Raw genomic sequence first — 25,643 nt, forward strand, 5'->3', positions numbered from 1 at the left:
CACAGCGCGGATGAATCCCATGTTTTGAGGAGAATGTGCGGCTGTCAGTCGCCGCCGGTGTAGATACTGGCATTAGCAATCACACATTATACTTTTTGGAAGTATGACCAACATAAGAATTTTCACCGGAAAATGTCCTCTGAACAAGTAAGTTATGGTGACCAAACGTCCTCTTTTGCCCGCACATGTGCACTTTTTATGTACTGTCCGGGGCGTCCGGGGGGGGTGGGGGGGTTATAAACTTTTTTTCATGGGACCATTAAGCATGTACTTTAAATTCACTGGCACTCTCCTTTGCACACAATACGGTACTTTGTTGCATGACGTAATTCCGGAGAGGCTGCCTTGTGGGCGGCTCTGTGACACGCACACACACACACACACACACACACACACACGCCGAAGCGTAAGTGCAGCTTCAGAGTTGAACTGCAAAAAACTTTTATTGTAATTTAAGTTAAAGTTTTAGAAAATGTTTGTGTATTTTTGTCATTTTTATTATTTTCATGTATTATGTCTATATAGTTTTTATTAATTTTTATTTCATTTTTAGTTTGCTAGTAGGCTACATCAAATTAAACTATGAAAATGATAAATGTTTCCTTGGCAACAAAATACAATTCTTTTATTTTACTTAACTTTACTTTATTTATTTATTTATTGATTTATTGATTTATTTATTGATTTATTATTACAACTTATTTTTATTGTATTTCATCTTAATTTATATATATATATATATATATATATATATATATATATATATATATATATATAATTTGTTATTTTATTATCATGTTTTTGTTGTAGTTGTATCCTGCTGTGCATGCAGAATGTATCACTGTAATGCAATAAGTGTAAATGTGAATTTTTTATATTTTCCATTTTATTGTAATTTAAGTTAAAGTTTTATAATTTTTAGGGGTTTTTTCTTCATTTTTATTATTTTCATTTATTATGTCTATATAGTTTTTATTCATTTTTATTTCAGTTATAGTTTGCTATTTTAGTATGCTAGGTCTACATCAACTTAAACTCTGAAAATGATGTGTTTCCTTGGCAACGAAATACAATTATTTTATTTTGCTTTATTTTATTTATGTGTTTATTTATTTATATATTATTTCAAAATATTTTTATTGTATTTTGTCTTCAAATTTTATAATTTATTTTTTATTATTATTTCATGTTTTTGTTGTATCCTGTGCATGCAGAATGTATCACTGTAATGCAATAAGAGTAAATGTGAATTTTTAGATTTTCCATTTTTATTGTAATGTTTTAATTAGTATTGCTTCCCGACCATAGCCTTGCAGTGTTGCGACTTATGAATATGAATTAGATTACGTGACTGGACACTCCAGAGCGGTTACCAAGCAACGTCAGCGTGGCCTAGTTAATATTCATGAGCTCAGCCCTTCCCACAGCAGTGCAGGACTCGTGCTGGTGTTGTCGGACACAGAGCGCACAGTTGAGCGGCTTGAGCTTCTCTGTCCAGCATGCGGGTTCCTCAGAGAGGCATTCGAGTCTGTGTGTTATATGTAGCGGTCGGGGGCCGTCAGGAAGACTCAGGCATCTCAAATCAAAACACTAACCCCGAAGTGCGAAGAATTCGCGCAACAAGGCGCCACATATTGCATGAGGTTTTTTTTCCCAGCGTTTAAAGACTTTTCATTTAGGTTATAGGCTTACCTGCATGTGAAATAGGCTATAAAATCCGTTTCAATGAATTAACATTGGATGAATTTTCATAGTATGTCATTTAATAAACTCAAGCTTGCTTCTGACCAATTTGCTTTCCTTTCCCTGATGTGATGCACGAGAACACTGATGGATAATAAAGTATACGCTAAGTCTTGTCATGTTAACTTAATCTAGAATGTTTTAGCTGGTTTGTTATTGATCCAATGCAAAGTCCACAACAAGTCCATCTGGTCATCATCTAGATCAGTGAATGATGAAAACATCGAAAACATGGAAACCCAACTATAATTTGAAGTGCAATTCAGGCTACAATGCAGTATGAAACCCTGTCTGTTTTCAGTTGGACAGGAAAAATCCAGGCAGTAATTGTTGTATGACATGTTTTATCATTCAGACAAACCCTAGCCTACATTCACGTTTTCAACAACACACATCTTTTGTATTGACCATCCAATGATCAATGAAAAACCACCTTAAAGTCATTTGCAGGGCGGATCTTCCATCATGTGCTCGTTCAGAATGAGAATGACAACGAATCTTGTGACAATTATTAATGACTGCTACATTTGATTGTCTCCTGATAAGGGCAATCGGTCATAAAACCTATTTGTCCCACTTTAACTGATGGTCCAATGCTAAAACCATGAGGGCTATATGTAAATAAATAATCCATGCACAAAAAAATACGTTTTAATATAAACTTTAGGATTTATTGAGAATAAGTTGTGATATGGATGCAAATTATTGTGAAAATGATTTTAAAAGAGAAAGGTTCATTAATTAAATGTTTTGCTTCTGTATAGGATACTGGATAGCATGGTACACTGTATGCGGCTTCGTGGATCAGCACGCGGCGCGCTCTGGATGGACTCGCGTTCTCGCGGAGTCCAGAAACCCTCAGATTCCTTCAGAATGTAACACGCTTTCTGCCTTCTCCCCGGACCCGTCCCTCGGTTTCGACCATCGAGTCATTGGAAAATTTCAGCCTGACTCAATATGACAGGAGCCTGTGATTCCTCGCGTTGAGTTCGGCGGTGGTTGATTGGTTGGTGTTGCGCAAAAGCCAGACGCAGAGCCAAATGAAGGATACAAGCGGAGTTGGGAAGGACTGACTCATATTTTGGGGAGGGAGACGCGATCAGATCGGATTTGAGGGGATTGAAGATAACGGGCTGGGCGATCGCGGTCACAGGATCGTATAGCTACTGCACTGGATGTTAACGGGTTTGACAGCTTGTAGGCAAGTGCTGATTGTTTGTCTAAACAGAAAGGATTCGGTTGAAGTGACAAACATATTGTGTTTAGAATAAAGAGACAGTCGCGCACGAAAGCGAAATCGATGCGCTCTTGTATATGACCAACTTATTTATCCATACGGCTGCGTAACGCGCAATGCTCATGTTTGTATTTATGGATGCAACACGCGCTTTAAGTCACCATGTAGTGTAAGGAGACAAGGCTGCAACAGATTTCAGTGTGATAAACCTTTAAAAGAAGTATGCAGATTGCCCCTATATATTGACGCACTGTACTATTTCCATACTTCTAATGCTTAGAATTGGGCAATATTGAAGACAGTTCTGGATGAAAAAAAATCATTTTAACTTAAGGCTGTTTGTGTGCAAATGTGCAAAAACGTGAATTATGGAGAAAATGCATATTAAAATAATATAGACGATATAGCACAATATCAATGGGCGATTTAGCCTACGTGTTTTTTATTTCATGTTTGAAACGGTTTCCGCATAAATCAGTACAACATCGAACGTACGATTTTTGTGCTGTTTTCATTTTGAGAGCAAAAAGTGTCTAATGTTATTTATTTATTCTGGTCAGCAAGTTCCACCATAGACCGCTTCCACCGCGCGCAAGAGCTGGCCAGAGTCTCACGGAGAGCTAGGGGTCTCTGGGCTCTTTTATACGAGAGGTTGGGCTCCATATAGGTCGGGCTTTGCATATGTGTAATCAAACCAATGAGAATCCCCTGCGCGTCTGGCACACGGCAGAGCAACAAACTCTAGGAAGAAGAGAAGCGTAATTTAGGGGGTGTATCCCTTGTTTAAGACGCTGTTACGGCAAAGCCAATCGCCAGATGTTTGTGTTCCTCACTCAGATTTTGAGACTAAGCAGAACGCCGGGTTACTACGCGGAGGCTGATTCGCATATCCAAGTCAGTTTCAGCCGAAGTAGTAGCTCTCTCGCCCGCTTTACGCACAGGATTACGGTCGTTTGCTCGTCTGTTTCGCGGAACTGCAACGTTTTTTTCTGTCATTATTTAACAGGCTAAAGGAAATGGCAAAGGAGAGAAGAGCGCGTCTGGGCGAGCGCAGAGGAAACCAGAGCTGAATGGCAGGATGCAAGCGACCTGAAGACGCACACAACCCCGCGTTTCTACAGCTCTCAGCCCCCTTTACGCGTTCTTTTGGTTTCCTTCCATCCGAACGAGAGGAATTATCCCTATACGACCATTTAAGGATTTCCTTTTTTCTTAATTTTTCAAATTTGTGTATAATTTTCACACGCAGAACTCTAGGAATCGAGGATGCATTGTGGATTAGTGTTGATCCTCTTTATGGGAATCTTTCTCATCGTCAGTGCGATCAAAAATGGTGAGTTACCGGGGTGTTTAAGTGACTTTTTGGGGGGATTACATGAGGAAAGCTATAGATGAGGGTTTGCGACTTGAGTCCGGTCACCTGCTCTCACCTGCCGCTGTTTCTGACACTGGATGGACAGTCAAAACCGTGCATTTCATCCGCGCTGATATTCACTTCTTGTTTTATTACAATAAACGCGCTGTCTGATTGTGGTCAAAAATGTTCCATGATATTTCGTAATAACTTTTATTAATTATATTAATGTTTACAAAAACGTGACTATATTATTTTACATTTATATTGTTCGTTTTTCATTGTGATTTATTCAAATGAAAAAAAATGTAGTCTTATTGTATTATATTCATGATGAAAACAAAGTTAATTAAAATATTAAAAAATGTCATGAAACTCCTTTTCATACGTTTAAGATTTGAAAACCGATCATTACCATTATATTATGTTTGTTAATAACTTATTGATTTTTTAAGTGCTACATAAAGTTTTCTGTTTATCTAATGGCTTAAATGTTTTGTGTTACGGCCCCTAATCTCGGGCAAATTAGGGAAACTACTTTATAACATTGTTGAAATTATTCCTGAAAACCTGGCATGCCCTGATATTAAGAATTACTATTATAAGTAATAAAAATGTGTCCCGTTAGTCGTAGTTGTGACTACGTTTAGATAAATATAGCTATAGTAGCCTATTATTTATAAATTTAGGTTGTTTGGGGTATTATTGACTTGGCCATATTAGTTATTTTACTGTAAGAAGTCTTGCACTTTTCAGTACTGTATGCGCGCTCATGCGGGTGCTTTGCTAAATCACAGAAAGTCACATAATGTGCGTAATAAAGGATTTAAGCGAAAATTCAAGAGGTCACTTACATGTATTATATAAGTCATACATATACTGTACATCCATAAATTAAAATAAAGATCAAATATTACAAATTCTGGACTTCTAAGAGTAATTACAGTCGAGTGTTGCTGGACTCTTGGTGTAGTTTAACAATATAAAAATGCATTAAACTTTACTAGACCTTATTTAAAACATCACTTTCATCCAGAGATGATTCTTGACTTTAGAAAGACACTCAAATATCTAGAGTTGTTTTTGTATAATTACTTCTACTTTTTATGTTGACAATTTTACATTAAAGCCCTGCCATATTCGTGTTTATTTAACAGAAAGTTAGTGTTTATATGTAGTAAACATCTCCGTTAAGCCATGTGGTGTTCCATGAGTTTACTTGTTGATAATGGATCTGATTAAATGCAGTGTTGATCAGCTGTAGAGTAGTTGAAAGAGCAAATAAATAAAATATTGAAGAGACAAAGGTCATGCTTCCCTCCCACATAATGACATTAAATGTAGGCGAAAATATCAAGCCTTTATTTAGTGCTTAGAAATAGGTCAGAAATGACTAGAGGAGATTTACTCTCTTATACTTAGGATAATATTTGGAGAGAAACGGCAGAGTCATTCTTATGTCAAACTACAGTAGCGGTATGGTATTAGACGTTTAAAAATAACCCATTAAGACAATGTCACATTGAACATGGATTGTTTTTGCACCATGGAAAGGATTACTGAAACAAAAGCCACTGTGTTTAAACTCATTTTTATATTCCTATTACTGTAGGTATTCTTTAACTTTAGGTATGAATTATTGTTAGGTAAACCAACATAGAAGGAGAGGCTGGTCGATCAGCATGAACTTTCTCGTTCCACTAGTTAAAAAGTCTGATGTGGACCTCCCACAAGCTTCCTAAACACATCATAATGTATTGTATGCAGCGGGAATGATATTTTCTTTCTTTTCTGTTCTCTCAGACAAATGTGGGGGCAATATCAACATCAGTACTGCAAGTTACCTCACTTCACCCGGTTATCCGGTGTCTTACTACCCGTCTCAGAAATGCATATGGGTGATTACAGCTCCAGGACCGAACCAGAGGATTTTGATCAACTTCAACCCACACTTTGACCTGGAAGACAGAGAGTGCAAGTGAGTGTTCAGTGTTCAGTATTTGGTGTGGCGGTGCGCCCCCTGCTGGTGCTGCCAGAGTATGTGCAAGGCGCTCATCTGGTGGAGAGCAGAGGGCCATATTTGTGCTGATTTCATCTAGATATTCCAAAAACATTTTTTAAATGAAACACAAATTAAGTCAACACTTGTATACTTGTGTGTTGGAGTTTCTTTTTACATACTGTCTTCACACTGCTAAAAAGTTCAACCATAAGGTATTGAAAGCTATTTTTTAATCATGATTCACTAGTTCACATGTGGTTTGGTTGGTGTAGCTTATTTCCACCGTCTTCTCTCGCTCTTTCTTCTTTCCCATTCAGTCTGTTTCCTTTGTTTGTGCTGGCGGGTCTGAGGCACGTCATTGTACAGTCAGAGTGTGGCCGACTCTGTTACTGTATCCCCTCCACCCAGATAGTCTTCCGCCTGGAGTCCTTTGTGTTCACTGAATGCCTTGTATTAATGGCACCGTTTATCAGGATCTTTACCTTTTTATGGCTCTGTAAACCTACAGAGATTTACAGCCCGAGATGACCCCGCACTGTCTGCTCATAGGGGGTCCGTCTCTTCTGAGAGTTCAGGTTTCGCTGTCCAGAAACGAGCAGACCCCCCCCCCCCCCCTCCCCCTCCATCACACACACACAAATCCCCAACCAGGGCATACTTAAAGTGAATGGAGTGTGGATACACACATGGTGAGGACATAATGAGCCCTCCTAATGAAATTATCCATAAATGGTTTGCCTGTGTTCGAACAAGCCAAGTTAAAGAATTGTAAGTTTAGCTCCCGAGGAAGTCAGTGGATATATTGAGTTTAATGTTTTCTCTTTAAAGTGAGCCAGGCTTTTTATATGAAACTGTTTGGGATTATGAAGTCAAAAGTCCTTCCGATTTGCACACAAACTGGATACTAGCTTCATGTTTGTCTTTTTGTCCATGATTCAATAGAGATTTATTCCAAAAGTCTTCGAAATCTATCAAAATATAACTTGCTCCGCCTCTAAAACAAATACATTTTTTGGCTGATATCATGAATGCCATTTATTTTTAGCCCCTCCCATCCAATCGGCTGGATTGAGAATGTGATTTTGTGATTGCATTAAATTGTTTGGAAGTCATTTCAATTTGAGTTGCTTCATCGTTACTCAAAAAAATCGCTTTGTACCGTTTGCCAAAAGCCCATGCTTGGTTTTGCATTATGCCTTCGCATGTGGTCGCGGTTCATAAAACAGCAGAACCAGTTATGTTAAGTGCTAACTTGAAGACACACTCTTGCCTTTCTGCGGGAACTTTGCTCCAGGGCTTTTCCCCCGTCCTAAAACGTGCTGTGGTTGTGTTTCCCCTCCAAGGCAACATATGCCATTCACTGGGGTTCAGTACCTCTCTATTATCTTTCTACTTCAATCTATCATTTTAAATTGCTGTGGAGGACGCCCATTCAAACAAATTTGAAGTTGTTTAGTAATTCTGGTTGTGATTGGCTGAAAGTTATGAGCGACACCCCCCTCCACCACCACCACCTCTATCTCTAATTCAATTCTGAGACCAGATAGACATCTGTTTGGCGGATCTGGTTTCTTTAGATTAGGGGGTGTTTTCTTGACTCCCAAATTCAGCTGGACACACATTAAGGGCCTCTTGCATAATGGAAACTGTTGATGGCCGAAATGGCTTCTTTATCAGATGGACTGCCGAGCGAGGGAAGCTACAACACACGCTTCAGTGCGCCGCTCGCAATCTAATTAGCAACAAATGGAACGCACATGCTCAGCATAACATGTCCGTTATCAACAAAGCAAACAAGAAATGCTTCATGTCCACTAGTGAAAAAAAACAGCTGCCGGATCAGAGTCGAGTCTGGGTGTTGCACGAGAATGATGATGTCAGGGATGTTTTGTTTGTGATTGGAGAAAATGACCTGCTTTTCCTGCAAAAAAAAAGGATGACAGCGTTGTTGAATATGTGTCACACTGCTGTATTTAGTGTTATTAAAGCAGATGGACTTCACTGAGGTCATAGTGTGTCTCCGTGTGTGTGTGTACTGTGTTGTGTCAGAGGCCGCTCTCTGCAGATAACACATTCCTCTGACAGCACTATGAATCATTGATGCGCCCCAATCCGCTGACCAAACAAAAACTGGAAACATTTCCTCCCGATTGTTAGATTCCTGTCTTGAAACGGTGAAGGGATGTGTTGGATGGGGGAATTATTGAAACGTGGCAAAGGACATGGTGTAGCTTTGCTCTGGAAAGCTTTGCTGCTTAAAGCAATATTCTTTGTACTTAGTCAGAGAATGCACAACAGTGGCCAGTCGGTTTGGATTTGTGCGTGTGTGTGTGCACTTGTGAATAGTCAAGATGGCATTCAGAGAATGCTTGCTCAAGAATGGTCCCAAAGGAGGGCACTAAAAGGCCTGACTCAAGCCTGAAAGCACAGCTTTATAGTGACCAACCTTCAGCGCCGCCCTGCTGGGTCAGCCCGCAAAGCGCCACAAGTCCCGCAGAGAAAGCAAATACACTCTTGGCTTCCCAAACAAACCACACATCCTGTATCTGTGTTGCTCAGAGACTCGGACAAAGCTGATTAGTCATGGAGACACTAACAGTAGATGCATTTGATTTAGTTATGGGTTGTTTCATACAGAAGTTTTAGGTTTAAGAAACACACTCAATGCCTCCGATCCCATTCAGTTGCTCAGATGCCCTGCTGTTGATGGGAATTAATGCTGTGGCTGAGCAGAGAAAGGGTGAAACAGTAGATCTCACTGGTGTTTGAATATCAACACAGCTCTTCCACTCATGGCAGGGTCTCAATCCATTGTTTGTGTGCTCCAGTGCAGGGGCCCTGTGGGTCTCCTCTCCCCCACTGAGAGGTGCCGTAGCCAGGCTGGGAATGGTCGTAACTCTCCCTGCTTCTTCCAGATACCTAACGCTGGCCCTCTCCTTTCCTCCACAACAAATAAACACAGAGAGAGATGTATGGCATGAACATTCATCAGTGGTTGTCACGGAAGGGAAAACCAAAGAAGTATGGAATGCAACGGGCCTCCTTTCATCCTCAACGACGAGGGGTTTTAAAGTCAGGGAATGCTTTGACCTCTGGGCAGTGGAGGAGGCTTGGCCTGACAGAGATTGTTTTAAATACTTATGGCCCCTGTTAACAAACATAAGCACTGCGATCTATTCTCAGGGAGGGTCAGGGAAGCAATCTAAGGATCAAAAGCAGTACCGGGCCATTCGTGAGCTGTTGATAAGAGGCAGACAGTCGTGCCTGACTCCATCCAAGCTCCTAGAGCAGGTGTATACCACTCCTGTTTCATTTCACAAAGATGCCATTTTTTTGATGTGCTTTGTGTCGCAGAGCAGACAGAAAGCAGTGTTTTTTTTGCTACTGAGCTGAGCCGTTTGCTGTGTTGGGAGATTGTTTCTTGTCCCTAGACTGCCTGTAAATCACATTTGTTCTGGCTCTGCGCTGAATTCTGGGTACAGGGAAAGGAGGCAGCAGCTGTCTTAGTGAGCGAGAGCAAGGTGGGGTTACTAAAGCCAGTCCAGATGGAAAATGAGGCATAAACATAGGGAAACATACACAAAAGTGCCCACATTGGCTACGCATACTGTTGAGAACAGGAGATTTCTAAAAGTTGGGAGTTGTCTAAAAAATATGATGTGTGTAATTTCTCTCCTATCATTTCGCAGGTTGATTCCCCTGGAAAGTTTAAACTCTGTGACTCTGTGGTGCTTTCAAAACGTTTTTTGTTTGAGAATCCTGACCAGCCTAACGTAGAAACAGTTCAACCAATGGGGTTCGGCTATTTGTCTGTTCGACCAGTGAAAGCCAGGGGGAGTATTTTAGTAAAACGTTTATTAGGCCATCTCCACGAAAAAGGCCTTTATTGTTTGAAGATATAGTGTGCTAAGAGATACAACCAGACTTTTCTTGTGAACTTATCTCATCAAATTTGCACAGTAGCAAGTTATATGAGCTATGCTAGTAAACATTTTGTAGCTCTGAAACAAATATTGTTTGTTGTATTCATTATTTTCATGCATTTCTCACTCTAAGGTATGCATTTCATCACCTCATTTTCTCTTTGGCCCTCTAACCCTCTCACATGACACTGGGCAACTTGAGGTTGTAAAGCGTTCTGGCTAATGAGAAAAATTAAATTGTGTGTATCTTTCGGCATGTGTGTGTCAGGGCAAGGGGTTTCCACAGCTAAAGCGCTTCACCTTGGCCCGTGTGTTGGAAGGACAGGCTGATTGAAAAGCTCTCTCTCTCTGTGACATCTGCTGTCCTCCCTGCTGTTCTGTCACTGGCTTGATTCATGTCCTCCTCGTTCTCTCGCTCTCCGTCTCTCTCTTAGAAAGCATAGGCACTTCACCACTCAGCGTGAGCTTATCTATGAGGGGAGGAGAGAGTGATGAAGTAGGGAAGTGGGGAAGAAAAGGAAAATACTGTTAGAAAGTGAGTAGATGAAGAGGAGGAGGCAGAAGGCGGATAGGAGGAAAAAGGGAAAGATTTAAATACAAAAAATTACAGGATGTACAAGTTATTGTTGGATAAATGAGAGAGAAAGGAGTGAGGAGTGAGAAAAATCAATTAGGTATTAACAAAGAAGTAGCAAATCTCCTCCCTTGTCAGAGTAGAGCATAGAAGACATTAGAAATCTCAAAATTCCCCTTCTGACAATGATGAAGCTTCTAAAGAGAATTTGGCAAAGGCCTCTCCAGCTTTCTACAGAGAGCAGGTTTCCCAATATGGAAGTTTCTCTGCTGTGAGCCGTCACAGCTGGGAAAATCCTGTTGCTCATTTCCTTTTTCTTCTAGCTCAGATATTCTTAAGTGGATCTTTACAAGATGCATGATTAAAGAACAATTTGTTTATCTCACCACTGGATTATGATTTTAAAAATATGACTGGGTGAGATGATAAAAAAGCTAGTAAGGAAATCTGTTCTCATAGGAAAGCTGTTGTTGAAGATCCCTTGTCATTAAGTTAATATCAATAAGCTTTGAGGCCATCTATGTGCTAATGTAGACCTACAAATTTAAATGTAAAGGCTGTATCTTTTAGGACCAAAAAGATGATGACGTATCTTGCATAAATGGGCATATATAAATGTCTGTGCCATCTAGCAATAGCAATATGAAATACGTCAGCACAGGAAAAAGGGGTCATCTACTAAAAAAAGTAAAAGTTTGTCTAAAAATGTCTAAACTGCTGTAATGTAATTAGGCATTATGCCAGTAAAAATTAAGTGGAGCATAAATCTCTAAGTTTGTTTAGATGAAGCTCATTAGCAACAAGGCGAGAGAGAGAGAGAGAGAGAGAGAGAGAGAGAGAGAGAGAGAGAGAGATGAATGGGGGGAATTACCACTGCTTTGGAACCAAGAGTTAAGGTTCTCAGCAAGATTGCTTAAAGATCTGATTCAAGACAACCTGGTTTTTTAAACTCCCCAGGAGAACATCAGAAGGGCCTAAGCTTTAATTGATGTGGTCCTGTTTGAGAGCTAATGCACCATGTCTGCACATGCTGGCCTTGTTTAGTTTGCCGCCAGAGCCGCAAATGGCCCTTTATTTTTGATTGATGGGGCTCCTGCCCAGCTATGGTTCAGCCCACACCGCTCTGAGCTTAAGGGACCAGTTGGATGGGAATTTGAGTTCGATAAGGTTCAGCTCCACTTTTGCCCCACGCTAAGATGGCAAATTGAGTTTTTCAGGTTGTATATTTGATTTTTTTTTCTTGTAAATTTTGGCTGTGAGATCTCATTCTCATTCGTTCCCTCTAGTTTGATCGTAGCCGAGGGCTGTCCATCTTTGTTTTCTCTGTGACAGTGTTGGTAGTAAGTTTGATGGCTGGAAAGAGACAGTGATGAATGGGGCAAAGGCTCTCTGATTGAGTTGAGGCAGTTCACACTCCGCTCGTCCGCCCCTTTTGTTTGCTTTTCTCTTGGTCTTTTTCTTTCAGAGGATTGGTGTTCGTTTTAGGGGGTTTGATTGTGTGCGAATGTGGTATTTTTCTCACGCTGTTATTTGCCATTAAATAGCATGTCTCATCTCAAAAGCTGTAAATTGACCTGTGAGTAAATCAACCCCTTAGTGGGATGTTCGTGGTCTTGTAATGTTTCAGACTCAATGCCAGCTTAAGTCTGTCAGTCCCTCCTTTCCTATCCTCTCCTCCATTTTCCAGCAGGTCTGCTGGTCATAGCATGCATACTGAGCTAATTATCTTTCACGAGGTCTCCAAGTTGGCAGCGACAGTGTGGGTTTGTGAATGGATAGGTCATTTTGCCCTCCAAACTTTGGCATCATCTTTGGCATCAACCCTTTGATCAAACTGCTGCACGGCAAGACACCGCACATATGCATGCACACACTTTTACATGAGCACATTGCCCGGGCCACAACAGAATGCACCAGAATTGCAATAGAAAGAAAATAACACACCACCTGGTTGTCTCAGTGTGTGCCCTCTAGAGTGTGTAATTCCAGGAACTTGATTTCCTTTTTGAAGATAACAGATACCCTGTTGGGAAAGGAAAGTGATACATTGAGAATATACGCGATAATGAATAAGGACACACAAAGAATAAGGAAATTGGTCAAATACCAAGATGTTGAAATGAATGTCAGAGAATTGACAAAGTAAATATTTCTCTTTTGTTCTCCTTCCGCTTATGTAATCAAAATCAGCATCGGAAGGGTGTGTGTGTCCTAATTCAACACTGCTGACCATGACACTGTTCCCATGAGATATGATGCTGACTTAGTCAAAGGTGGCAATTTCTATCCATTCCCTGCCTTCCATTGGCCGCCTTCATTGTATAAGCCTGAATGAGGAGGAAAGCGAGGAGTGAAGGGAAGGATAGGCTGCAAGACACACAAGGAAAGCAAGTTAATTCAATTACTCTGTGCAGTTATAACCACAGTTTTCCTCTAAAAGAAAGAATGAGCTGCACATGAGACATTATGGGGAAACTCCAAGTGACCCAGGACATAGCCCAGAGGGACCTCATGATCTCATCCATGCACATTCTCTCTAAATCTTTCTCTTTCTGTCTACTTCTCTCTCTTTCTCTCATGGACGCCACCCACTGGTTTACCTCTAGTTGACCTCCCTAAGCAGTCTGTTCATTACCAACTAGAGAGCACTTATTAGACTGCTGTATGTAGATCGGCCAGATAGTTAAGTAATGGTCTTGTTTCCTTTATGTAAGCTCCTCGTCTCATACTCTACATTAACGGTCATCATTTGGGCAGTAGGTCATATCTTTATCATCAGCTTATTCTGGCAATGCTAAATTGAATTTGTGGGTTGTTTTATTTAATAATGTATTTAGATACACATCTATTATAACTCTCTTTTCCTTGTATTGCTGTCGGAGTAGTGCCATGTCAGACATTCCAACCTGTGGGATCTTTTCATATATCTCCAAATAAGTAGTATTAGTAATTTTAATAAGCGTAGCAAAAGGCATTACCTTTAAGCTGACCCAGTTTATCTCTGTACATAGTAGGAATGAATTTAGACCTCATTAGAGGAAAGGCTCACATGTCACCTTCTACAACTGCAGAATCAGTTACAGCCCAGGGGTGGGAGACATTGGGGTTACTGGCTGGTATGGGGATTGCATGGTATTTTTAATGGAAGACCGTGCACATCTGCCCTCTGACCCCAGCCAGCCACCTCCTTCCCTCATACTCAATCCACGTCCTTTTCTATTGCTTGACTTTTCATCTTCTTAACCATGGACCCTTCTCCAGAGGGCAGTGGCCACTCTGGCTCAGTAATAATACCCCCTATCAGATGTCAAGGTGGGACAAATGGTGGCTATTCTCTTAGTAATGGCCAGTGAAATGGGCTCCTGACAGAGACCGAATGAAGACCTGCGTCCCTTGTACACCATATAGTGCAATTTCTTTTTCCATTGTCCTATTCATTGGCTAGAATGGATTTTTGTACTCTCTTCCTCTCCTATGTACAACAACATGCATATATATATATATATATATATATATATATATATATATATATATATATATATATATATATATATAAAATGTATTATTAGCTGAATCCTTAGAAACATCTAATATAATTTAGCACTCTAATGGTTTATCTCTTCATATTGGAAATCAACATGAACTCAAGTGGTTAACAAACACATAACCACTGTTTCAGTGTTCATGCTGTATAGTTATACATTTTTGTGAAAAATCCACTGTTGAATTCCAATCTGTAGTAATAACATTTAACTCTTGCCCAGGTCAAATCTTATTTTTTCCTAAATTGCAGCAAGTTTGCAGCAGCTTCCTTCATGCCATTTCTACACTGAGGCTAAATCTCTGAGGTAAATTTAAGCCAATTTAGTGCAGTTCCTCATCATATCCTGTCAGTGGATGATACACAGATATCCATCCCTGCTGTCTGATGACAGAACTTCCTCAAGCTCCTTCAGCTGTGTTTATATTGGATCATTTGGGAATTGTACATTAGCGAAGAAGTGTGGCACTCTGATGTAGCCTAACCGAGCTCTATGCCGCGGCTCGCTTAGTGTACGCTTTTCACTTAATCAGTAAATGCATATTAGCCATTTTGCCCCCTGGGCAGAACTCTAATTAATTGCTCTTGCTCCTTCCTCCAACGAGAATAGGATGTTAGATTCTAAACAGGGGCATTTTGTGGTCTAAAATGGCTTCTGTGTTTCTTTGAATTCTAAACTATAATGCTTTCTGTTTTCCAGCAAAATTGCTTTAATAGATAATGACAGATGATGTATTGAAGAGAAACAGAATCGTTTGCTGACGTGCACCATTGTAGAGGAGAATTAATAATGTAGTGGTAGCACAGTGCCCTCTTTGTCTTATGGCCCTCTCTGCTTTTCCCTGACAAAAATTGAAGTTCAACAAGTTGGATGTGGTTAAGAGGAAGGACAAGGAGTTGTCTCAGAGGAGTAAACCAAAAAATGGATAGCTTGCAATCAGTATCTTTTGTATGTTTTCTCAGCTTTTACTGCTGCCTTTTTCATCGGGTTATTGCCTATTACAGACTATAAACTGTTAGTAGAGCAGTACGCAATAATTCCCTCAAAATACTGGAATTCATTAATGTGATTGTTGGGAATCTGTGTCTCTCTGAACAGCCTAATTAGCAGTGCTAATGAAAGCGGACACGCTAAATCCATCAATGTTAATCATAATTGCCATTTATGAAAGCGTGCGGCGAGGTCTCCTGCACCGCGCCCATTCTAAATAAATTAGCATCTAAAAATATGTCTCAAAGATTAAGCATGACGCTCAAGACCTCTCTGCGATTGTGGCTACTGGGGCTGGTTTGATGTCATTTACTCTCACAGAATTGAAAAGTATTGAACCGCTTGACATGTCCACACCCTTCGCCAGCCCTGCACCACATGTGCTCAGTGCCACCCATTTCTAAATGGTGCTGCTTTAATCATTTGTGTTTAGGAAGAAGGTTAAACCACTGGATGGTTGTTTGGATAGACACATCAGTCACTGGGGAATATGAAACATGATTTACACCCATTTTTAAATTATGCTCTGTTAATTCTGATGTTGGCTTGAATTTGAGAAAGTCTATTTTAGGGCAACAGCACACATGCAGTGTGTAAAGGTACTTTCACACCCAAACTTAATTGAATAAACAATATTTAATTATCTTCAGACAAAAACAATGCCCTTTTCGACAGAAGGTTGCGCATAGCCAGCCAGTCTCAACCAGTCATTTCAAAAGATATAGTAAAAAAAATTACAAAATAAATAAAAGCGTCCCTAAGCCAACAAAATAGTTACTCAGTAATCATAAAACACAGGTCTAACTTCATAGCCATAGCCTCAAGTCATGGCCCCTCCCTTTACACTCTTCAACAGTCGCATGTAAGCTAATAACTCCATCAGGGAGTGTTTTCATTCTCTGTACTACTGTAACGGACTCTGGTCCTAACCCCAACTCATTTTTTGTCTGTTTTACTAACATTTTGAGTGACAGCGGAGAGGTTATTATCGTTCCAAATGCAGCTTGCGGCTGCAGGAGCCCATTACAGTAGGCTTGGTTAACGCTTGTCACATACTATGGAGAATGGTAGACCGTTTTGGCGAGTGAGCTGCTACCGTGTCCCCTAAAGGCTTGAGCTGTTAAAACAGAAAAAAAGTCTAGCTTGCTTCGTGGAAATGTTAACCTTGTTTGGCATGGGCGAAGTAAGTGAAAGTATATTGGTGTTTTTGTTTTTTTTGGGGGGGGGGTTTGCACATGATGTTTGGGTCAGAGTCCCTCAGCAGTTTATAGCTCTACATGTTTACACTTTCTTTAGGACAATGATGACTTGTACGTTTCCTCAGCCTTCTCTAACTCAAAGGAAAATATGAGAAAAGAGTGATTGTTTCGAAAAGGGCAAGTCGAACCTAATCTTTCCCTCCGGGTGATGGATAAAATGTTTTGCCCTATTGTAGATCACGCTGGTCATATTTTGTGTCTGTGAATGCTTATGGGGGGTGTAGGTAACAGCCCCAAGTCTGGGAGTCTATGGAAAATTGTTAGCTTGTGGTTAATTTTCTTAACCCTAGGCGTGCAAATAAGTGCTACTTTTCCCATCCGATCAGTTCTGTATGGCATAGCCATTACTATCCCTGCAGACAGGATTGTCTGCTAACATTGCAAGACAGCGAAGTGAAGGTCTCTGAGAATTAGGTTCATCCTTTTTGTTTTAATTTCCCCTTTGGATTGGCAGGCTATTTTCACCACTATTATGGTTTCGTTATGTGTGTGTGTGTGTGTGTGTGTGTGTGTGTGTGTGTGTGTGTGTGTGTGTGTGTGTGTGTGTGTGTGTGTGTGTGTGTGTGTGTGTGTGTGTGTGTGTGTGTGTGTGTGTGTGTGTGTGTGTGTGTGTGTGTGTGTGAAGGGGCCTTAGAGACTGGATCACAATCCCTAACAACAGTCCAGTGGTGTAGGCCAAAAGATCTAGAACAATCAAAGAGGGAAAAGGCAGAGCAGCGCGACAGAAAGAAGGGGAATGTATTAAAAAACAATCTGTCCGCTTTCTCTTGCGGGGTCATAAAATGAAGCAGGCGGAGACCGGGTGGAGCAAGGGGATGGTTTAAGACCTGGGGCAGGTGAAGAGGTGTCTGGTCTGAGAAATTGGGACCTGTACTTGATGAGAATGCTTTACACCTCTCTTCTTAGCTTCAGGGGCAAAACCTCATTTTAAAATCAGTCCCTGCTGTTTGTTCTTGCTCTGTTAACGGCAAACTCCATCTTGCAGTTTCAGACTCCCGCAAGTTCCCGAAGAAATAGATTAGCAAATACAGTTCTACACGCACCACTCTAGGAAAAAGTCTTTCTCCGAATGTAAAATGGCCTTTGCAGTCAATCCCATAATGTCCTGCAGATGATTAGCAGGGCCAAGTTGACACTCCGGATCCACTAAGCTTGCGGAATCGGATGAAATTGTGCGCAGCCTGTGCTGAGTAGTCTTTAAAAACAGAAATGAAAATGTGGCTAGAATGTTTAAAGATATTTCTTTTTTTCATAAGCTGCACTGGCCTTGAGGCGACTACTGCGGTTCCATCTGCATCTTATTCTAATACCTCCCACTCCAGCTTTACAAGGTCCATCTGTGTTAGGGAACAAGTGCCGCGCCTGACGAGAGAATGCAATAAACAAGGTTTCTGAAGGTGCTAAGACTTTACATGCAGGCCGGCAGGAGAAGCCTGCTGTTTTTCAAAGCCATAGCGAAAAGGATGTCTTGAGGAGAGATTGTAGTACAGTATAATGTTACCTCTGCTGTGACTACAGTTGTGCAACGGTGACCGTGATTCTGTGACAGACTTGCTGAAATCCGATAACACACCTTGGATTCTCAAGGCACCACTGAGGAGGAAACGACTTCTTAAACCCTCAAATATTTTGCAGGATAACGCCTGCATCAATTTTTCAAAGGTCTGGTCACGCTTGAGTTTACCTGGGTGGGATTTAAAGTAGAGAGAAAATCTGTGCGTGCATGTGTGTGTGTCTCAAGGTAGAGGTATCATTCAGCTAGCCATAAGAGCAGGGAGAAATTACAGACTGAAAGAGGAAGGAGAGAGCATAACAGACAGATCTGAACAAGACTGATGCTCACCATCTTGAGCTGAGACGCTACTGTCAAAGATCTTCACACATTACTGCACCAAAGCGTATTCTCAAGCTGTTTTCAGACCAATCTATGATTCACTACAAAGTGTACTCTCTTTTTACTCTCTTGGTTGGGATTTTACAGCAACTTAGTGTGCAGAGTTACATGTTCTTGCAATCGTGATGCAATTTAGTCAAGTAGGACATGCTCCTGAATCAATATAAGTGTTGGAGCTGGAACAGCCTAGAAATAATCTATCTCTAAAATCAGAGAGGAAGTGTTTGGTTAATAAAATTGTTGAAGCCCCAAATTTTAGTCCTAACCCAACCCATCTGAAATGTCTGAAATGTCCTTTCAGTACTCTTTTAAATCCACACATTGATAACATATTTCCATGTAGACTGTTGGGTAGTGCGGATTTGTGCAGTCATATGGTGGCTGTTAAGATAATGGAATGTACCCAGTTTTAACGTTATTTTTAGTTTTACCACAGATTAGCTTATAACGCTAGTGTATGGGGCATCGAATAAGTAAAAATAAAAATCGCTAGTTAATACAACTAACAAGGCTCAAAATAGCCCCTCACTAACACAGTAGCATAATGAGGGTCTCTACCTGCAAACCGAAGCATTGAGAACTTTGTAAGTGTACAGACAGTTTAATAAGAAGATACTTTATGAAGACAGTACAGTTCGTGTATATAGGAATGCTGTGCTACGTGCTGGTCGATAGTCACAGTTCGGCTCACGTAGCATGGCGTTCGTGGTTCGACTGGTTGAGACTGTTTTCCAAAGATGGCTCCTGCTTGTATACGTGAAGTGAACTGTCTTTATAAAGTATCTTCTTATTAAACTGTCTGTACACTTACGAAGTTCTCAATGCTTCGGTTTGCAGGTAGAGACCCTCATTATGCTACTGTGTTAGTGTGGGGCTATTTTGAGCCTTGTTAGTGGTATTAACTAGCGATTTTTATTTTTACTTATTCTATGCCCCATACACTAGCGTTATAAGCTAATCTGTGGTTAAACTAAAAATGACGTTAAAACTGGGTACATTCGATAATCATGAAAACGCATCCCAGAGAACGGTCGACTCGGTACCATGTGTTATTTACCCCTAGGTTCATTTTTGGCCGGAATTGTCCTTTATGAGAGTGAAATGAAACATTTGTAAAATTTGACACCTTACATTCTCATGCTCGTCGCAAGTTCACAAGAGCACAGGTACAATGAAATGCATAATTTGAGACAGGGGTGAAAAATCAAGCTCATAACCTAGACCTAATTCTCAGATCAGATCTGTTAGAATTTTTGTTCTGTTACCAAGAACGAAAGCAGTAGAAAGTCGTCCAATCCACCAGGCAGATTCTTGGGTTAGAGTTAGGGTTAGAGCCCTGGTCAAGATTCTTACCAAACAATGTTTGCCTTCTGATTTTAGTGATCGGGTAGGTCTATGTTTGTTTGGGGACAAATGTCGATCCAGGAACATGTATAGACTTGAATACAGGGGTTTACATCCACACTAAAATAATGATGTTGACGGTCAACATAACCATCACTCTAAGCTTTCCTTCTTTTCGTCTTCTCTTATCATTTACTCAGAGCTCTGAATCATTTGACCTAACTTAGTAAGTAAGGCTCACCAGAATGCTATTCAATGAGAGAAAACAAAATAAGTCTTTGGGAGAGTTAATGACTGCTTTTTATGGCCACTGTGCCATAAATTCAGTGAGTAAAAGCGTAAGTGCATTGGCTGGATTCCTGAGTAAATGTACCATGATGGGTTGAAGGTAGACTGAGTTCTCCTGCTCAGACTGATAAAGGAGAAGAGGTGAACAGAGCTTGTTTGTGTGGGTGCAGAAGCGCTGTTTCCACAGCTGGCCTTAAGAGGAAAAGGGCAGGGACTAAAAAACAGAGAACAGCGTGTAAAAAAATGGCACCAAGCACAAAACAGTAGACCCGAGCCAAACAGAGTGAGGTCATAGCTCTGCAAACGTCATGTGAGCAGCAAAGACTTGGGGAAAGCTTTCTGAAAAGAGCAGCAGGTTTGTTTGCACATGTGTTTGTTTTTATTGTGTCTATATTTGGGTCATTGAAAAAAATTTTGCTGTTGCTTTTTTTACATACCTACACAAACACTCATGAGGGTCCATATGGGTCCTCTCTGTATTGTCCTATTTTTTTTTAATAAATTGCATTTTTATATGAGTATTTATACATATTTATATTATATATGTATGTTACGTCATTCCCTATTTGCATGAACATATAGTTTCTTGTGTTCAGGGGATGACATTAACAAACTAATTTACAACTAATATAGATTTTTCCCTACATATCAATACTGAAATATCAGAATAGATAAACAATACCAGCTGTTCTTTCTCTCTCACATCTCTCCGACAGCGAGTTACACACAAACCCGCCTCTCCTCACTCACTCGATTAATTTGCTCCGGATGAATATTGTTGTTGCTACAGGGCTTGAATTTCGCCGTGGGATTGCGTTATTGTGCATAATTTCACTCATTCCTGCAGATTTAGTGCTCACGGCCAAAGTACACGCACATAAAGCCATCTCTCAGAATTAAATTGAGTTCTTTTTCACTGCTTATTGCGCTTGAACAGTCAAATACACACAAAATAATGTCAAAATGCCAGTCTTGATGAATATTCAGTCAATTAACAAAGTCAGTTATGTTTTAAGTGAATGTAAACAGTTGAGAAAGAAAACGCACGTGTAACAGTATAATGGATCCGTGCATCAGGTCTTAAAGTGACAGCAGCCTAATATCCCTGCTGGCAAATTATGAGATAGTATTAAAAATATCTATATGGCAGTTTTTCCCCGTTGTATCGATGTCAAAATTGTGGCCAGTGAAAATGCTGAGTAGCCAGTAACTTTGGCGGGTGAGCAAAAAGGTTAATGTCAACCCCTGGTTGTGTGGTATTTTCACAGAGACTTATCTTACCTGCCAGTTTAAATGTGTTTTCATTGTATATGTAGCATTAGATCCGTGGCACTCTCTTCTGCTGTGACTGATGGAGTGCTAGGCCTCTTCCATCAGGCCAGCCAAGCGGAGAGACACGGGTGAAGTCATCTCTACATTACCGCCCCCTCAGGGGACCCAATTTCAGAGAGCGGCACGCTTCTCATATTCCGTCCCTTCCTCTCGCTCACATACGGTATCGTCACCCCCAACGGTGTGAAACAAACCAACCTTTATATCACTGAATACACAGTATGAGACGTGCCCCAATTTTAACGCCTCCCATAACCCCCCTGGACACACTGACACACAGACACACATTCTGTCTGCGATACCTTCGTTAAAATTTCACACATTTCCTCCTGTAATGTGTGGCAGGTGGAATAAACCATTTTTTTTTAGCAGGGAGATCTTATGTTCCATATCTAGGCTATTATGCACATGCATAATATATATATTTTAATACTCCTCTCAAAAAAGAGATTATGCACGGGCGAGATTTTAGTTCTGCATCCCAAATATGCTTTGAGAAATCAAACTGCAATTCTTTGATTAGAAATAGACTGTTCTACTCCCCATGATGCTTTGCTCTCGTTTCCTCCCGCCTATCCCGCGGTTACGGGTGTCAGGGGTGATTAAACGCCATGGAAACAAGACCCTGCTGTCAATCATATTCCACGCTGAGCACACCCCCTTTTGCAATTCACTATTATTGTATCAGTATGTGGAGTGTATTGTACAAACAGACTTAAAACAAGGGAGAATTCACATCAGCTTTAGTTTTTCATCCCATCTCGCTTGCTCGCTAGCTGAGGCAGGACCACCCACCCTCTCTCGTCTTGTATTACAGACACAATATTAGCGTGTGTGTGTGTGTGTGTGCACGTGGGTTTTTGTGTGTGCACGTGCTGCCATTTGTGTCTTCCAAACGGCCGCCGACTCAATTATGTGGCGGCACAAACCAATAGCTTTAGGGTTGAAATTCTATTTTGAGGACAAGTGGAGTGTGTGTGTGTGTGTGTGTGTGTGTGTGTGTGTGTGTGTGTGTGTGTGTGTGTGTGTGTGTGTGTGTGTGTGTGTGTGTTTGTGTGTGTAGGCAACACCTGTCCCTCTCATATAAATTGTCAAACCGACATTCAGAGTCAACGAAGAGTATTACTATCTTCTGTTATTCATATGAAGCAGTTTTCACACACTCTCTCTCTCTCACACTAGCGCACACACACACACACACACACTCTCTCTCTCTCTCTCTCTCTCTCTCTCTCTCTCTCTCTCTCTCTCTCACACACACACACACATACACACGCGCACACACACACACACACACACACACACACACACACACACACACACACACACACACACACACACACACACACACACACACACATTGGGTTTTCATGCTTTGTGGGGACATCCCATAGACATGATTGTTCTACTTTATTTACAACTTTAGCACATGCAGATGTTCACAACCTAGTCATTGTTTGTAAAGCTTTTTTTTAAAAAAATGTAATCTTCATAATATTATAAATGCAAGTGAAAATATCCATAATCGGTTCATTGAAAGAAATGTCAGAATGAACTGACACGCTAAAATATGAATATATATATTTTTTTTTTAAAGGTGTCAGTTGTTAACAGTTTAGATGACCAAATCTTTGTTTGTCTCTCTCTGTGCAGATATGACTATGTGGAAGTGAGGGATGGGGTGGATGAGAGCGGGCAGCTGGTCGGGAAGTATTGTGGGAAGATCGCTCCCTCTCCCTTGATCTCCTCTGGGAACCAGCTCTTCATCAAGTTTGTGTCTGACTACGAGACTCACGGCGCTGGCTTCTCCATCCGCTACGAGATCTTCAAAACGGGTGAGAACTCATCAGCTTCAACCGTTATTCAGATTCATCATATTACTTAAACATATATAACTGTTTAAGAAAGATACATAAAGGTAGGAGTTTACAGGAGGAGAACAACCATATAAGGACAGACATAAGCGAAGGAGACCACTTTCTGTTTTCTCTTTGTCAGTCCCAGTGGGAGATTTGCCTGAGGAGAAACGATCAGTTGATAGCGCAAACTTGTAGACCTTGAGGGTCTCTCGTTCTGCCATTGTCTGGCCCACAGAGACACACACACACACACACACACACACACACACACACACACACACACATAATGAGGGACTGTTGGGTTTATCTCGAGATGTCATGGCAATAAGCAGAAATTTCCTGTTGTTCAGATCTGTTTCCTGTGTTCGAGGGAGGGCTAGAGACTCAGAGAAAGCGAGAGAATGTGTGTATGTTTAACCTCGGGACAGGTGCCGTACACATCATGGCCAAATATTGACCCTGGGTTACCCCGAGTGTGACCACAGCATGAGATGGATGGAGGTCATTTTCATCTTTATTGTCCTTTAGTGTGTAGTCATTCCCACAGAAAAGATCTATCTCAATTGTTATTCAAGGATAGCAAATGGAGAATTATTTAGAAATGTCAATAATATCATGGTGATCATTTTCCAAGATAGAAAAATCTGTTATGTTTTTCTTTTATTTCGGCTTACCAATGCTGCATTTATTTGATCAAACACACAGTAAAACAGTCATTTTGTTATATGTTCTTACAATTTAAATTAACCATTTTCAATTATAATATGTTTATAATTTAATTTTTTTCCTGTGATCAAAGCTGAATTTTCAGCATCATTACTCCAGTCTTCAGTGTCACATGATCCTTCAGAAATCACTATAATATGATGATTTGATAAAATGTTTCTTATTATTATCATCAGTGCTGTAAATCAATGTTGAAAACAGTTGTGCCACTTCCTATTTGTGTGGAAACCCTAGTACATTTTTTTTAGGATTTTATGATGAATAGAACGATCAAAAGAACAGCATATATATATATATATATATATATATATATATATATGATTCATTGTATTTATTTATTTATTTATTTATTTATTTACGTGTTTGAATATATTAAAGAACATTCCTTTAATGAATTTCAGGAGAAACATTTGAGACAATGTTGATATACTTCATAAAACTGATATTCTCCTGAGCTATAGAAGACCAACCTCGGAGAAAAACCTTTTCCTCTGGCTTACCCCAACACACACACACACACACACACACACACACACACACACACACACACACACACACACACACACACACACACACACACACACACACACACACACACACACACACACACACCCACACACACACACACACACACACACACACACACACACAAACACACACAGCACCCCCACACACTTTGGCTCATCAATAACATCAATACGTCTCCCACAGTATTCCATTATCTCAGTGCTGGTTTTCTTAAACTCATCTTCTTGATGTGTCTGATTGGAAATAAGGTTCCTCTGGAGAGAGCAAAGATGTCTGAAACATATCGACTATGTGCAGTCAAGGGTCCAACTGGACGCTCTCGGCCCGCGCTGGGTGTGTTCCTGCAGAAAACCCTCAGTTTATCAGCATGGGTGGGCCACGAGAGCCTGTGTGAGCAACAAATACTGTAATGTTTGCAGTCCAGGACATGGGAATTTGTTGTGTCTATGCAAACTCTGCAAAGCACACAGCAACCTTATCAAGTAAAGACTGAGATGGTCTGTGAGCAAGCAAAGGAAAGAATGTGAAAAGCAATAGCGAGAGCGATGAACAGTGAATAAAGAAAGGGAAAGTGATTTAAAAGCCTTGTCAACAACATCTGATCTGTGTGTGTGTGTGACATACAAGTAAACGCAATGATTACACTCAGGTGTTGAAACAGGTGTGCAGGTATTGAAATGAGAGATGATTATAAGAATGCAACCATTTAAAATGAGATAATACTCATTTCAAGCTGCTGCATTTGGATGTGGATTAGAGCAGGTTTCACACACACAACACACACACACACACACACACAGTGTGTGGGCTGCATTATTTGAACCAGCAGTACAACAGAATATCTAATTAAAGGTACGCAGTGTATTTTGTGTGTTTTATAGAGCTCTCAGATAGCTAAACTGATTTCTGAACAGGCATCTTCAACTGCAGCTGCTTCTATATGTTTTTAAATCAATTAGATGAGAGAATATATGTTAGAGGGATTTTACTCCACCCTGTCCGTAAGGAAACCACTTAACCACGGTTAAAGGACTTTAACACATATTTC

The 25,643-nt window shown here is 40.5% G+C and overlaps 1 protein-coding gene across 8 annotated transcripts in view; it reads left to right on the plus strand.

Annotated features, from left to right (window-relative positions):
* The first annotated feature begins 2,549 nt into the window (after positions 1 to 2,549).
* Positions 2,550 to 25,643, plus strand: part of nrp1a (neuropilin 1a) — a 78,668-nt gene continuing 55,574 nt past the window's right edge. Inside the window, exons 1-4 of one of the 8 annotated variants that reach the window (XM_077224984.1) lie at positions 2,550 to 2,944; positions 3,987 to 4,313; positions 6,138 to 6,312; positions 23,136 to 23,317. In XM_077224984.1, coding sequence (XP_077081099.1) covers positions 4,247 to 4,313; positions 6,138 to 6,312; positions 23,136 to 23,317 — 424 coding nt within the window. In that variant the 5' untranslated portion in view covers positions 2,550 to 2,944; positions 3,987 to 4,246. Of the gene's footprint in view, positions 2,949 to 3,650; positions 4,314 to 6,137; positions 6,313 to 23,135; positions 23,318 to 25,643 lie in introns of those variants that run through there. The other 7 variants (XM_077224986.1, XM_077224988.1, XM_077224991.1 and 4 more) reach the window with 7 other exon arrangements.

This window comes from Siphateles boraxobius, unplaced genomic scaffold, assembly GCF_051911475.1.
Source record: "Siphateles boraxobius isolate OS27281-9 unplaced genomic scaffold, OSU_SipBor_1 97, whole genome shotgun sequence".
NCBI lineage: Eukaryota > Metazoa > Chordata > Actinopteri > Cypriniformes > Leuciscidae > Siphateles > Siphateles boraxobius.